Genomic DNA, 14,520 nt, shown 5'->3' with positions numbered 1-14,520 from the left:
GTGCTGATCTACAAAGTCAAGGATGCCTGTCTGCACAAAGCGCACTGCGTGCTTTACCTGTCCCTGACAACTAAGACCTCAACAGAGGAAACAGCAACCAGCTCAACAACTTAACTACCACCACTAACCAGCACTGGCACGAAGAGGAAAACCAACACTGGCAGGGCAGTCACTGGATGAAGGACAAAACCAAGGGAAACAAGCAAGCTACGTGAAAGAAGAAATGAGAAATTAACGGGTGACTTGTGTATCTGCTAATGGTTCTTAGATCTCAGTAAGAACTTGGGTTACAAAATTTTAAGTCACTATTTTAAACCTCAATTCAAGATTTATGTTTTGAAATTATATTGAAGATTTCTATTGTATTATTGCTCAATTTACACGTCAATTCACTTAAACTTTCAAACATTCTCACTAATTTAAGTTTGTTTCAACCAAAATAACAGTTAAATTAATCCAGATAGAATTTATAGAGAATAATTTAATCCATAAAATGTACTAAAATTATTCAAAAGTATTTGAAAAAAGCAATACATGATCATGGAATAGTGAGAATACGAAGAAGGCAAATAAGAAACAGTTTTCTTTACTATCTTCCTTCTACTGAGGACTTAATGAAGCTAATTTTAAATATAAGCTAGTTATTCCATAATACTGGGACAGAAAGACACAACTACAGTGTCCCTTTGTAGTCAATATATTCTTTGGCTTCTCCAGAAAACACTTTTTTTTCTATTAACATACTATTTATATTTTGTTATCTGCAAAATAACTATTAACACTGCTTTCTTACTAAAACAGCTTTAGAAACACATCAAGACAACATTTTAGACATTACATAGGACAACATATTAAAATGGAGTTATGACTGCTGCCTATTTTGCCCTCAGTCGTCCTCTGTAATATTCAGGGCAGAAATATCTAATGATAAAAGAATATTCAATGTTTACTAGAGTTGTCTAAAGCTTAAAATAACTTACTGTAAGTGTATTCAATGACATAAGTATGGCTTTACTTGATGAAAATTCACTTTCACAATCCAACTACAAAAAGCTCTTTCTGAATCCTTTAACTTTATAAACAGAAAGAAAACAACAAAAAAATCTTTTAACTAGGGGACCAGAGAGGGAGAAAGAAAACACTTTACTGCTTAAAACTCAGTATCCCTGGTAAAGAATAAAATTAATTAGTATAGTAAGAGTATAAAATGCAAAAAGTAAAAATCTAGCACTCTAGGTACAACTAAATTTTATGCATGTGTAGGTAAAAAAGAAAAAAAAAATCACAAACATTCAACTGATTCAAAGGCCATGAATGACAAGACAGACATAAAATACTTTGAAGGACATTTATTTAGACAAAGGAATTCAACATGTTTTTTAAATATAAGAGTCTTGACTTTCTAATTATTTCTTTGTATTAAAAAGACTTCAAGAAACTGAATTACTATCTAAGTTGAAGAGAGAACTTCAGATAACTTAGTTCTACTTCTGGAGTAGCGATACAATCATTCAATTAAATAAACATTTACTGAGCACCTAACGGCAATTCACACACAAGGCACAGATATACTAAGACATTTTCAACAGTTGTGGTCTGATCTATTTCGTGAACTTCCAGATGTTCAAGCTGGTTTTAGAAAAGGCAGAGGAACCAGAGATCAAACTGCCAACATCCACTGGATCATCCAAAAAGCAAGAGAATTTCAGAAAAAATTTCTGCTTTATAGATTATGCCAAAGCCTTTGACTGTGTGGATCACAATATACTGTGGAAAATTCTTCAAGAGATGGGAATACCAGACCACCTGACCTGCCTCTTGAGAAACCTGTATGCAGGTCAGGAAGCAACAGTTAGAACTGGACCTGGAACAACAGACTGGTTCCAAATAGGAAAAGGAGTACATCAAGGCTATATATTGTCACCCTGCTTATTTAACTTATATGCAGAATACATCATGAGAAACGCTGGGCTGGAGGAAGCACAAGCTGGAATCACGATTGCCAGGAGAAATATCAATAACCTCAGATACGCAGATGACACCACCCTTATGGCAGAAAGTGAAGAGGAACTAAAGAACCTCTTGATGAAAGTGAAAGAGGAGAATGAAAAAGCTGGCTTAAAGCTCAACATTCAGAAAATGGCATCATGGCATCTGGTTCCATCACTTCATGGCAAACAGATGGGGAAACAGTGGCTGACTTTATTTTCTTGGGCTCCAAAATCACTACAGATGGTGATTACAGTCATGAAATTAAAAGACGCTTACTCCTTGGAAGGAAAGTTATGACCAACCTAGATAGCATATTCAAAAGCAGAGACATTACTTTGCCAACAAAGGTCCATCTAGTCAAGGCTATGGTTTTTCCTGTGGTCATGTATGGATGTGAGAGTTGGACTGTGAAGAAAGCTGAGCACCGAATAATTAAAAGAATAGATCATCAGTTTGTTTTACTATGTGAATGAAAACGGGGAAAGCATTAAAAAGCACTAATATGGGAATTCCCAGCTGTCCAGTGGTTAACACTTTGCCTTCCAATGCAGGGATTGTGGGTTCAATCCCTGGTCGGGGGAGCTAGGATCCCACATGCTGCAGGCCAAGAAACCAAAACATTTTTAAGTGGAAGCAATTAAAAACAAAACAAAACAAAAACGGAAGCAACGTTGTAACAAATACAATAAAGACTTTAAAAAAAGGCACTAATATACTTTCAGGAGGACTCAGTTCAGTTCAGCTCAGTCGTGTCTGACTTTTTGTGACTCCATGAATTGCAGCACACCAGGCTTCCCTGTCCATCACCAACTCCTGGAGTTCACTCAAACTCACGTCCATCGAGTCCATGATGCCATCCAGCCATCTCATCCTCTGTCGTCCCCTTCTCCTTCTGCCCTCAATTCCTCCCAGTATCAGAGTCTTTTCCAATGAGTCAACTCTTCGCAAGAGGTGGCCAAAGTACTGGAGTTTCAGCTTCAGCATCATTCCCTCCAAAGAAATCCCAGGGCTGATCTCCTTCAGAATGAACTGGTTGGATCTCCTTGCAGTCCAAGGGACTCTCAAGAGTCTTCTCCAACACCACAGTTCAAAAGCATCAATTCTTCGATGCTCAGCCTTCTTCACAGTCCAACTCACATCCATACATGACCACTGGAAAAACCACAGCCTTGACTAGACGGACCTTTGTTGGCAAAGTAATGTCTCTGCTTTTGAATATGCTATCTAGGTTGGTCATAACTTTCCTTCCAAGGAGTAAGCGTCTTTTAATTTCATGGCTGCAGTCACCATCTGCAGTGATTTTGGAGCTGGGATGGCACAAAAGAGCACGATTTGGTGAAGTAGGAGGTGAAGGTTTTGTATCTCAACAACTGGAAAGTTTTGAGCAAAGATATATATAGAAAAAAAATGCCACTTAAAAATGATGTGAATCATTCAGCTGATTACTTGAAGGATTCATATGTAGTCTGTTACTTTCTAGTTGTTACATACTGCTAAAGCTGGTCTCTCGTAATAGCTCAATCACTATTAAATGAGTAAAAATTTAGAAGAAACTGCTCAAGAAAGGTGTTGTTTTCAGTGGGGAGTGTCTATTGTAGGAAAAAGGAGTAAATTTGGGAAAGTCATGAAAATAAAAATGTGTTTTGGTACCACAAATAGATCACAAGCAAGTGGCTTAAGAAAATTCTTTAACGAAAAATGATGAAAATATGAAACATATACATACACACATTTCAGAAAATTAATATATATGCAAATATTCTGAAATATTCTTCAAGGTAAAAAATTATTTTACTTAATTAAGTTACTATATGAAGAAATGCAAATCAAAGAATTCTTTTAAAGGAAATATTCTAGTCTAGGCATGAAATCCACTCTTTCCTTTTTTATTTCCATGTCAGTCAAGAATGATACTAATATCAGCATGCAAAGATTTTGTTTTAATATAGAAACAAATGCTTATAAGCATCATTTTCTGGGAGGCCAAAGAACAAGAATCTACTGCACAACTTCTAAGCATTCATTCTGAATTTAAATAATTTCTATCTATGAGAACATTTTAAAGGACTACATTATTTTTTGACCCATAAACCAGCAACAATAGCAAACAACAACAAAATTATTAGCTGTATTGAGAATTTGCATATCCTTATGGATACTTTCCATAATCCCAGGCAGTCAATCAAATACAGTTTGGTAGATGAAATTAAATGATACTCTGGAGTCATTATCACACAGAACAGTTCCTAAAAGACAGAGTTTAAGGATTACTTACTTTCATAGGTGGTTCCTACTCTTTTTAAATCCTTTGTGAATGGTCTGACAGACCCTCTCTCCTGGAAAACTGCACTCAGAAACATTTTTGAATGTATCTTCAGGAGATTCACCTAATAAGTCATCATTAGTGAAGAATATATATTTCAAGAATATATATTTGAATATATACTTGAAATGACATTTAAAATGGAAAACTTCCTTACAAATGATTAAAAGGCATCACTGTCTTAGTTTTCATAATAAATATACAAAGAAGTTTTATACATGTAAGCTTGTTAGAATCTGATCATTAACTGTGAGACGACCTGAACAGTTACTACTACTGGTTTACAATTGAGGAAATTGAGACACAGGTTTAATGGCTTGCCGGACTATCCAGGTAGTAATTAGAGATGGCATTAAAATGTAACTGTTTGATTCCTTAAACAGAACATTACTGGTATTAGAAAGAATGGGCTGATCTGGGGAATCTGATATATAAACCTTATTTGCCTCATCAATAAAATGCCTCTTAACACTTAAGATAATTTTTCCAAGTAAATGAAGGATCCAAACCTGTTTATTACATCTAATGAACACTCTTTGATGTGGTTTTATATGCCTAAGCTTTCTTCTCAGTATAGACTAAATAAAATATAAACTTTCCTTAGTCACATACACGTTTATCAGTGAGCTATACTGCAATACAGCATTAAGTTATGATATTATGATGTCCTTGAACAAGCAGTTCGCCCCTGCAGTTAACGACCTCCTACCACGTGTTTCTGGCATTGGTTTGTATGGTTATTCCAGCTTCTATAGAGTCAGCAGTGCATTTCTTCTGCTGCCATCAGTTTTAGCCTCGACAGGAACCCCTCCCTTTCTATTTATTTTCTTCTTCTAACTTCCCATGTGAACTGGGGAATGAGAAAATTAAATCTATTAGAATTTAGAGTTCCTCTATTCAGTAAAATACAAAAGCTTTAATTCACATACTCTTTTTGGTTCAGTGGTCTTTGTCTTTTCTTTTAATGATACTTAGGATCAAATTTACATGTATGGTACACACCCTCACAAACTGTCATCAAGAAAATTTGGCTTTTCTTTATATAGTGACAATCCCTTGACAGAAGACTATCATTGATTCCCAACACAAAATTATAATAACAGGATCTTATTTCATGCCTTCAGAACCCAACTATTACATTTAAAATAATTTTCTCACACAGAAAAACAGAGGTTAAGAAACTGAGAAAAAAATAATACAAATAATGGAATGAACATAAATCTTTCTATTCTGATTGTTCTTCACAGTCTGTTGAATCAGGCGGTAAATAAGATTAAGTGATTCAAAAGAAAACAGGATACTTTTCTATCATATATAATTTGTCTGTACTTTTTTATTTTTAAAATACCAGTCATAAGTTATTAAAGATACGCTTTATAATTATAAAAGAAAAATTAAATGCAAAAACAAGAGATGAACAACAGAAAATAGCCTGAACATAAAACTTTTTTCCTACCTAAGCAATCACAGAACATTATTGATGACACCCAATTTTAATCAAAGTATTAGATTAATAGTGAGAAGTCCTATGAAAACAATCACTTATTATATGAATGAGTACCAGAAGATAGGCTACACATGTATTGCTGCCAAGGTGAGATTAAAATCTGTAATATTATATCAGATTAAGGTTTTTCTTTTTGGTATTATGCAAGAAATTAAGAATTCAGATTTTTTATTTTTACTATTATTCAGTTTCAAAATGGCACAATGAGAGTATCTCTAATGTATTTCTATATTTAATCATTTTCTTTAGGACAGGATACTCATGAGTAGCAGAACAGACTGGTCAGTGAAACAGAAGTGAAGTGAACATCGCTCAGTAGGGTCCGACTCTTTGCAACCCCATGGACTATACAGTCCATGGAATTTTCCAGGCCAGAATGCTTGAGTAGATAGCCTTTCCCTTCTCCAGGGGATCTTCCCAACCCAGGGATCAAATCCAGGTCTCCTGCATTGCAGGTGGATTCTTTACCCACTGAGCCACCAGGGAAGCCCAAGAATACTGGAGTGGGTAGCCTATCCCTTCTCCAGGGAATCTTCCAAACCCAGGAATCAAACTGGGGCCTCCTGCATTGCAGGCAGATTCTTTACCAACGAGCTATCAGGGAAACCCAGTGAAACAGAAGCATCAGTGCTATTAATAAGCTTTTACTATGTACCAGGCACAGTTGTAAGCATTTTAAATCTATTAAAGCCTTCAGTCCTCATAAAACCTCTATAGGATAGATATCACTATCATCTCCATTTTAAGATGAGGAAGTCAAGGCTTAAGAAGGTAAGCAGCTTTCCCAGAGTCATGACAATAGTGAGCCCTATACTGACAAGGATGTATGACTCCATGTCACTATATTAGGCAACCCCCTATTTTAGTTTATTTTAGTACTTTAAAGTACATTTCCTTAGTTTCATCCTTCCACAGGACCAACACCATCCAGTTTAAAGATAAGACAAAAAGAAGACAAAAAGAAACCACTGGAAAGCTCAGCAACACATCCAAATTCATTAGAATAAAATCTAATGGTCAGTATGGCTGTACATTATAGTTAATATATAGTTAATGTATAATATATACATTACAGTTAATGTATAGCCATACATATGGTCAAGCTGTATCCTCTGTTGTATTGACACATTTCAGGAGTACAGAAAGTAGAACAGATGCAAAGAAAAATGTCTCCTAATCATCAAAAATTAAAAAACCCAAAAAACTAACAATAAATATAACCTAACACATTTTACAAAGTATTTGAGATTCTATATAACTTTTAAATAATGAAAACCAAAATACATTGCCTTCCACCACCTCCAATCTTCCAAGAAACCAAGACACTAACAAAATTAGATGAAAACAAACTAAATATAAATCCAATATATTTAAGCAGTTTAGTTTTGTTCTTATTTTTATTCTAAACACAATGAAGCTCAGATAAAAACAGCTCCAACAATGTCTTCCTTTGGCAAAAGAATGTTTTTAACAGCCCACAGATGATTAAATTTTTTCCACCAAAGTGAAATAAATGGAAAATTTTAGTTCCTTATTTGTTTTTTTTTTTTATTAATAGTGGATGGTTTGCTTTTTAAAAAAAAAAATTAGAACACAAACAAAACAAAAGCTGAAATCTGGAAAAATGAGGGCTCATATTAATCAAAGAGCAAATAAGACCTCATGTAACTTTTCCTAAGAAAACAGAACACCCCACATTCCCTATGAAAAGGAAATGGCATTTTTAATACAAAAGCATAAGATGTACTATCTTTTTACTTACATTTCAACATTTAGAACAGCAATAGTTTTCTATCATTGCATGTTCATTCTTAGAATTTATTTTAATCACACTTTCAGTAAAAATTAAGCTATCATTTAAAACCCAATGGTTTCCTGCATATCGCAAACACATGATTTGTGTGAGAAATCACTAAAAGACTTTCAGACCTGTTACAAAAAACAGATTGACAGCCACATCAAAGACTCAAGAGAAGTTAATTACTATATTGTTACCGAATGATTATAATCACTTCAGATATAATTAGTTCTCAATATTTAAGTCAGACTAGTTTCTTCCTTAGGCACTAAAGATCACTTTTTACATTCCTATTAGAAATTAATCTTTGTTATCAACTATACCAAAAGATGCAAGAGAATGTTTACCACATTATGGACTTAAAAAATTGTGGGTGAAATTAGAATTCTTTGAGAAAAAGCATGTTCCTTGTTTCAGTATGTTTGTGTAAACAAAAACTCAGCTTAACTTTTCATAAAAGACTAAATGTTACTACACCAATAGACTGTAAACTATAAAGCCAAAGACATAAGCTTTATTAAAGGATATGAGGTAGATGATAAAAAAGTCATGTGCTAGCAACAGAGGACTTCATTCTTCTGATTCGATTCAAGAATGAGACTCCATAATAACCAAAACAGAATAAGCAAACTATTTGGGCAGGAGGAAATACCAAGAGACAACTCTGAAATAAACAAAATGGCCAATACACACTGACAATACAAAATCATCTACTGAATTTTGCACAATTCCCCATAAACCAGAAATCAACAAGCTAGTACTTTAACCACAGCACTATCCCTGTTATCACACGGAGCATCATATATCCACCAATGGATAATAAACTACAAATGCAGATTAATAAACTTTAATGTGAAGTTACAGAAAAACAGTTTAATGACTAAAACTTGAGTAAGCAAGAAATAAAACCTAAGAAACAAAGAAAAAAGCCATATGTTTTCAAAGTACATAGAGCTAGAGTAATACTTGGAAAAATCTTATGAAACAGGTTGAGAGATCTCATTCTCAAAGTTCAGTGGCACACACTGTATAAGAGATAACTAAAAATGGCTTGGTGCCCTAATAAAATTCTACATTTTGTTGTTACTGTGGTTGTACAAAGGAGGAAGGGGACCAATTTTTTTGTTATTCCTGGTAAAACATTAACAGGTGGCAAATGGCTTAGAAAAGGTGAGTGCCATGAAGAAAAAACTGGTATGTAATACAACAAAAAACATTTCCTTGGTGTTCACATCAAAACCTTTTTTAAGATAACCATCTTCTTCTTCATGGAAAGAAAGTTTATTTTAACAACATAGTGGATATGGGGCTGTTAACACAAAATATACTCAAAGAAGTAGTACTCCGATCAACAGCATCAAAAATTGCAGAGATTCTTGGGTAAATCTCCCCTGCAATTTACTTACCTCCACTGACTGCGTCTTGCTCTTCGCCTTCAGGAAAAGCAACCTGGCTTGGCAAGCTATTCCTAGATCGAGTGACTGTCTCTAACTGGGAAGCCCGTCCCAATAAAGATAGCTCATCTAGCACCTCTCCCTCTTTGGCCTCCAGATCGGATTTTGAAGTGGTTAAGGGTTTTACGCTTTCAGGCGCCATTAGCCTACTGGAGTCATTCAGACACGCTACCGTGCTGCTGTCCAGGCTCAACACTCGGGCCCGAGTCTTGGCACTATTTGTGCTGGAAGTCCGCCGTGCTGTCCGCTTTTTGCCAGTTCCTTCAGAGCCCAAGTGGGCTTTGTGTGCATGCTCAGAGTCGGTGCCCCTTTCCTTAGGGGCGTGTTTGGTCTTTAGGGCACTGTATCTGCCCTCAGGAGACTGACAAGAATGAGAAGTGGTGCTAGAAGAGCTATCGCTGCCGAACTGGTGAGCAGACTGAACGCTGGACGCTCTGCTCAAGTCACTTTGGTCACTGGAGTCCTCATCGTGACAGAATATAGCACTATGCGGCTTGGTACCAGAAACACCTCGAAAGGAGACGTAGTCCCTATGCCGACTTGAATCGAAACTGCTGGCCCGTTTTTTCCCTGTCCGTCTCCTGCCTGACTTATGGGCAGAGGCTGTCCGGTGGATCAGGCTGGAAGATTTAGGTCGCACATCCCCCTCCTTCTGCTTTCCACCAACATCTTTGCTAACTTTCAAGTCCACTGACACAGCTGGCTTCTCATCCTCCTCCTCTCGGTTTTCAGCAGTCTTCCCAAGCGGTGTGTCCCCCTGTGAAGTGAATTCATTTGCGTGGGGGTTTTTATTGGCTTCTTCAGATGCAGAGGTGCTGAGACCTTTCTGATTGTGCACGTCATCGGAGCCGTTCGACTCCTTGGCCCCCTGATCGCCACCGTTCGCACTCTCGTCCACGGCAGCCTTTTCACTGCTAGTCCTTTTGCCACCGGCGCAGCTATTCTTGTCGTCTGCCTCAGCACAGCCCTCTTTCTTCTGACGGCTCTTCTTTGCCACCTGGGGAGACTCCTCGTGCTCTGACAAGATGCTCTCGATGTGAGTGGAGCTGGTCTGCTCGCTTTTGTAGCTGCTGACGGTGCTGTGGGTATCCCGGTCCGTCCCGCTGCAGTAGCTCTCCGTTGAGCCACTGCTGCGCGTGCTCAGGCTTCGCAAGCTGTCCATGCTTTTGTCTGCGTTCAAGGGTTTGCTCTTCCCACTTCTGGTAGGTGGCTGAGAATTACTGTTTTTCAGCTCGCCAACCAGCTGAAATTCCCCAGGTAAACACGAATTTTCCACCAAGGATTCTTTGGATCCAGAATGAGGCTTGGAAGATTCTAACTCACTAACAGGATCCAACCCACGCCTTTGCTGATACAGAGGGAAGTCATTCAGGGAGGTGTCTGGAAAAGCCACAGCAGAGCTAGAAGTCCGTGGTACACCCCGCGGCCGGTGATCTTTCCTGTAAGAGTGTGAATGTAAAGGGACAAGAGAAGCTACTTCTGTGTCACAGGCATTGGACAGAGACTGCTCAACGTGGTGGTGGTGGCTGTGACTTGGCAGGCTCACTTTGTCACTGAAGTCCCTTGGTAAGTCCTGTCCACATGAGGATAAGGACGGCTGAATGGAGATGAAGGAATCATTGGAGACCAGGCGGAAGAGCTTCCGGTCAGCTGCCAAATCTGTTTCAAACATATATTTGGAAATGTTAACACAAATCTATAATCTGTTTTTCTACTGTCTAACAACGGAAAGAATTCACAGTGTACCATAAATTAGGCATAAACTATTTCCCAGTAGCTCAATGAATAACAGTTGGCCAGTCATTCCAAAGGGCTTCTTTCTATTTCCCGGCTAAAGAAAGAAAGCATTCTACTAATGGAACTGAACTTCCAAATCTTCAACGAACCTCAGAAAAAGTTCTATGGACTATCAACAATAAAATAAGAAGCAATAAAGGATTACATTTAAAACAGACCTGGATTTCTGGAGAAGTTCTGTCCCTAACCTAGTAACTGGGTAAAGGCGGGTTACCTTTTCAAGCCTCTGCTTCCTCATCTGTAAAATGTGATATCAATCTCACCATGGGATAACTGAGTTAATAACATACTTGCTTAACACAATGCCTGGCACAATTAATGGTAGCTATCATTATTTTACCTAACTAAATTTAAAGTCTTTTTGAAAAACTAATATAATTGATTTTTCAAATCCACAAAAACAGAGTAATCAGAAACAAACAAAAAAAATCAAAAGGTTGACCAAGGCCCAAACAAGATATGGTATAATGATAGAAGACGTCTTCCTGTTCACAATGGTTGAAAGTATTAAACTAATAATTACAGGGCAAAATACATTTTATCTTTTACCACTGATGCAGCAATTAAAAATGCTTCATGAAAAAAAAATAAATATCCCCCCTATATCTGTAAGATTATTCCTTAACCCTTCATTTAGGGCAGAGATTAGTGACATGAGTTGTCATATATACTATACACACACAAAGATAGATAAAAATATAAATAAACCCATCTATCCACCTACCTACATTGTCATTTATCTTGAAACATAGCTTGACAACCAAACTGTACAATAGCTGATTTTTTTATATACCTTTTAATAGACAAGGATTGCTGAGTTTGCTGTTAGTTCAATAAAAAGAAATATTATTGTCTTATTTGTCATAACTGAATAGGAAAAATACAGTAACAGAGTCTATAATAAGTCAGACTCTTCCCAGTAGTTACTTTAAATAATAAAAGCATAATTTTCCCCCTAAGATTAATATAAATTAAGAATGACTTCTAGAAATATTTACGGACTTCAAAAAAAGCTTAATATAAGTTAGATGTAAACAACTAAAAATCTAAACTAGAGATACTCTCTAGAAGGTACCATACAAACTGTGATTTTATAAATGACCTATTAGGCTTTATCTTGTGTCTTAAAGTCCTCAAGATAAGTGAAACCAATATTTTTTTCATCTGTTCAAAACTGTACCACTATAGTTGGGTTCTTATATTCTCTAAAAAACCCAAATTTAAAAACCATTTACTTTTCTATAGTATTAATTTATAATGTTATTTTTAAAAACTCTCAATATATATCCCTATTAAGCAATTACGGAGTGATGTAATATTCACATTTCAAGGATATTTTATAAAACAAAAACTTAACTGAGCAAGTAGTTGAAAATCACCAATTCTAATATACAATAGACTTTAAAAAATACCAACTCCCAAGACATTAATGAAGCAGAAATTTAAGTTTTTCATTTTAAAAGACATAGCCAAATTTAATTTAATACATTTGTTTTATCCAGTATTGCTAAATAAACATATCATAATAAGTTTGACTCTGTCAGGAAGAATTTTAGGTGGTTTTAGGAAATTTTAAGTAAACATGCTTTCTTAAGACATTTTTTCTTCCTGGTAGCAATACTGTCAAAGACAGGATCAAATCAACCCAGCGAGATACTATCTTTCACCTAGTTAAGCTTTCTTCCAGTGACTGCTACTAGCAGTATTCAGATTAAGAAAGGCATCTTACACACTACTCATGGTGTGCAAACTGGTGCAACCAGCCTTCTACAAAGAAATCTGTCAAGGTAACCAAAAACCTTCAAAAAGCATACCTACCCTTTGACCAATAATCTACTTCTAGAAATTCCTGCTAAAAGATAAAATCAGATATTTGTACAAGGTTCTGAAAAAGATTATTCATGTAAAGGACACCAGAGGTACAAGGTGATAGGTAACAGAGGAAGTGAGGATAAAGGAAGAGATGTGGACTTTTTAGGAATATAAAAGAAATAAAGCAGTTTGCTTTTTATAATTGCTGGGGATGATCTAGAAGAGAGGAGGAAGTTATGATTTTTGTTTATAAAAGTAAAATGTTAATTCTATAAAATCTAGTTAAGTATGAGGAAGAAAATGATTTACATTTCTGCCACTGAGATAACTGTTAATATTTTTTGGTGTATCACTTTTTTCCTTTTTATTGTGATATAATTTACATGTCATAAAACTCACCCTTTTAAGAATAAAATTCAGTGGTTTTTAGTATATTCACAGATTTGGGCACTCATGACCACTGTCTAATTCCAGAACATTTGCATCACTCCAAAAAGAAACTTATACCCATTATACTCATTTCCTTCTTCAGCCCCTGGCAACCACTCCTGTCCCTATGAATTTGCCTATTTTGCATGTAAACGGAACTATATAATATTCCAATGTGACTTTTTGTATCTGACTTCTTTCACTTTTCATGCTATATTATGTATCAGGACTTTATTCTTTTATGGCTAAATACAGTATATTACTTTCAACATTCCTAGGAACATACGCACACATACCCTTAGTATTCTCTTAAACTCTTACAGAATGGAATCATACTTTTTAAAATAATTTTATTTATAAACAGTTTTTTGGCTCTGCTGGATCTCTGCTGCTGCACGGGCCTTTCTCTAGTTGTGGCGAGTGGGGCCATTCCTAGTTGCAATGTGTGGGCTTCTCATTGCGGTGGCTTCTCTTGTTGCAGAGGCGGCTCTAGGGCTCATGGGCCTCAGCCGTTGCAATATGTGGGCTTAGTTGTTGTGGCTCCCAGGTTCCAGAGCACAGGCTCAACAGCTGTGGCGTGTGGGCTTAGCCACTCCGAGGCATGAAGGATCCTCCTGAATCAGAGGAGGCAGACTCTTCACCACTGAGCCACCAGGGAAGCCCAGTCATGTTTTTTATATAGTGCCATCTTTTTCACTTTAAATATTTTCTCATATTATTGTGTAATCTTTGAATACATTTTAGTACCTGCATAGTGTTATTATTAAGACAACATAATTTATTCAACCTTTTTATGGCATGTTTTTATAGTTTTTTGTTTTAAGGAGTTTAAAACAACCTCAGATGAAATTCACCAAAAAGTAGTCTATAGTCATTGTTTTCAATTATTCTCTTCTGACATGTATTCTACTCCCACCCCATTAAGAAGCTATCAAGGTCACCAACATCCTCTGTGCTATGAAGTTCAATGGTCAAGTCTCAGTCTCATATGACTTGGCCTACCAGCAACATCTGACAAAGCTGATCCCTCTCCTTGAGATGTGGGGATACACCCCTCTACCTCACCAGTTGCTCCAATTCAGTCTCCTGGATCTATCAGACTGCAGTGGCTCAGAGCTCGACTGTTGGAACGCCTTCCTTTTTCTACCTATACTCTCTCTCTCATACGTCTCATCCAATTTTCTGGCCCCCTAATAACTAAAATTCAGAAATACCTTGTAATTAGTTTCTCCATCTTCTACCTGGCCTCAGTACTCACACAGGGATGGACTAGAGTTCTGATCTTGGGTAGTGAAGACATGAGTGAAGCTGAGGAGGGAAACTGCAGATAATCCCCTCTTAGAAAACATACCTGACACATGCCCACAACCTCAGTTTTCTCCCAATCATCCTGAATCAGGCTGATAAA

The 14,520-nt window shown here is 36.6% G+C and overlaps 1 protein-coding gene across 5 annotated transcripts in view; it reads right to left on the bottom strand.

Annotated features, from left to right (window-relative positions):
* The window catches only part of PCNX1 (pecanex 1), a 188,358-nt gene that overhangs the window by 117,196 nt on the left and 56,642 nt on the right, over positions 1–14,520 (bottom strand). For all 5 annotated transcript variants that reach the window (XM_055538492.1, XM_055538494.1, XM_055538493.1 and 2 more), the window contains exon 6: positions 9,027–10,733. In XM_055538492.1, the coding sequence (XP_055394467.1) occupies positions 9,027–10,733 (1,707 nt within the window). The remainder of the gene's footprint in view (positions 1–9,026; positions 10,734–14,520) is intronic.

Source organism: Bubalus kerabau, chromosome 10 (assembly GCF_029407905.1).
Source record: "Bubalus kerabau isolate K-KA32 ecotype Philippines breed swamp buffalo chromosome 10, PCC_UOA_SB_1v2, whole genome shotgun sequence".
NCBI classification, from domain to species: domain Eukaryota; kingdom Metazoa; phylum Chordata; class Mammalia; order Artiodactyla; family Bovidae; genus Bubalus; species Bubalus kerabau.
This window is presented reverse-complemented; position numbering and strand designations above follow the sequence as displayed.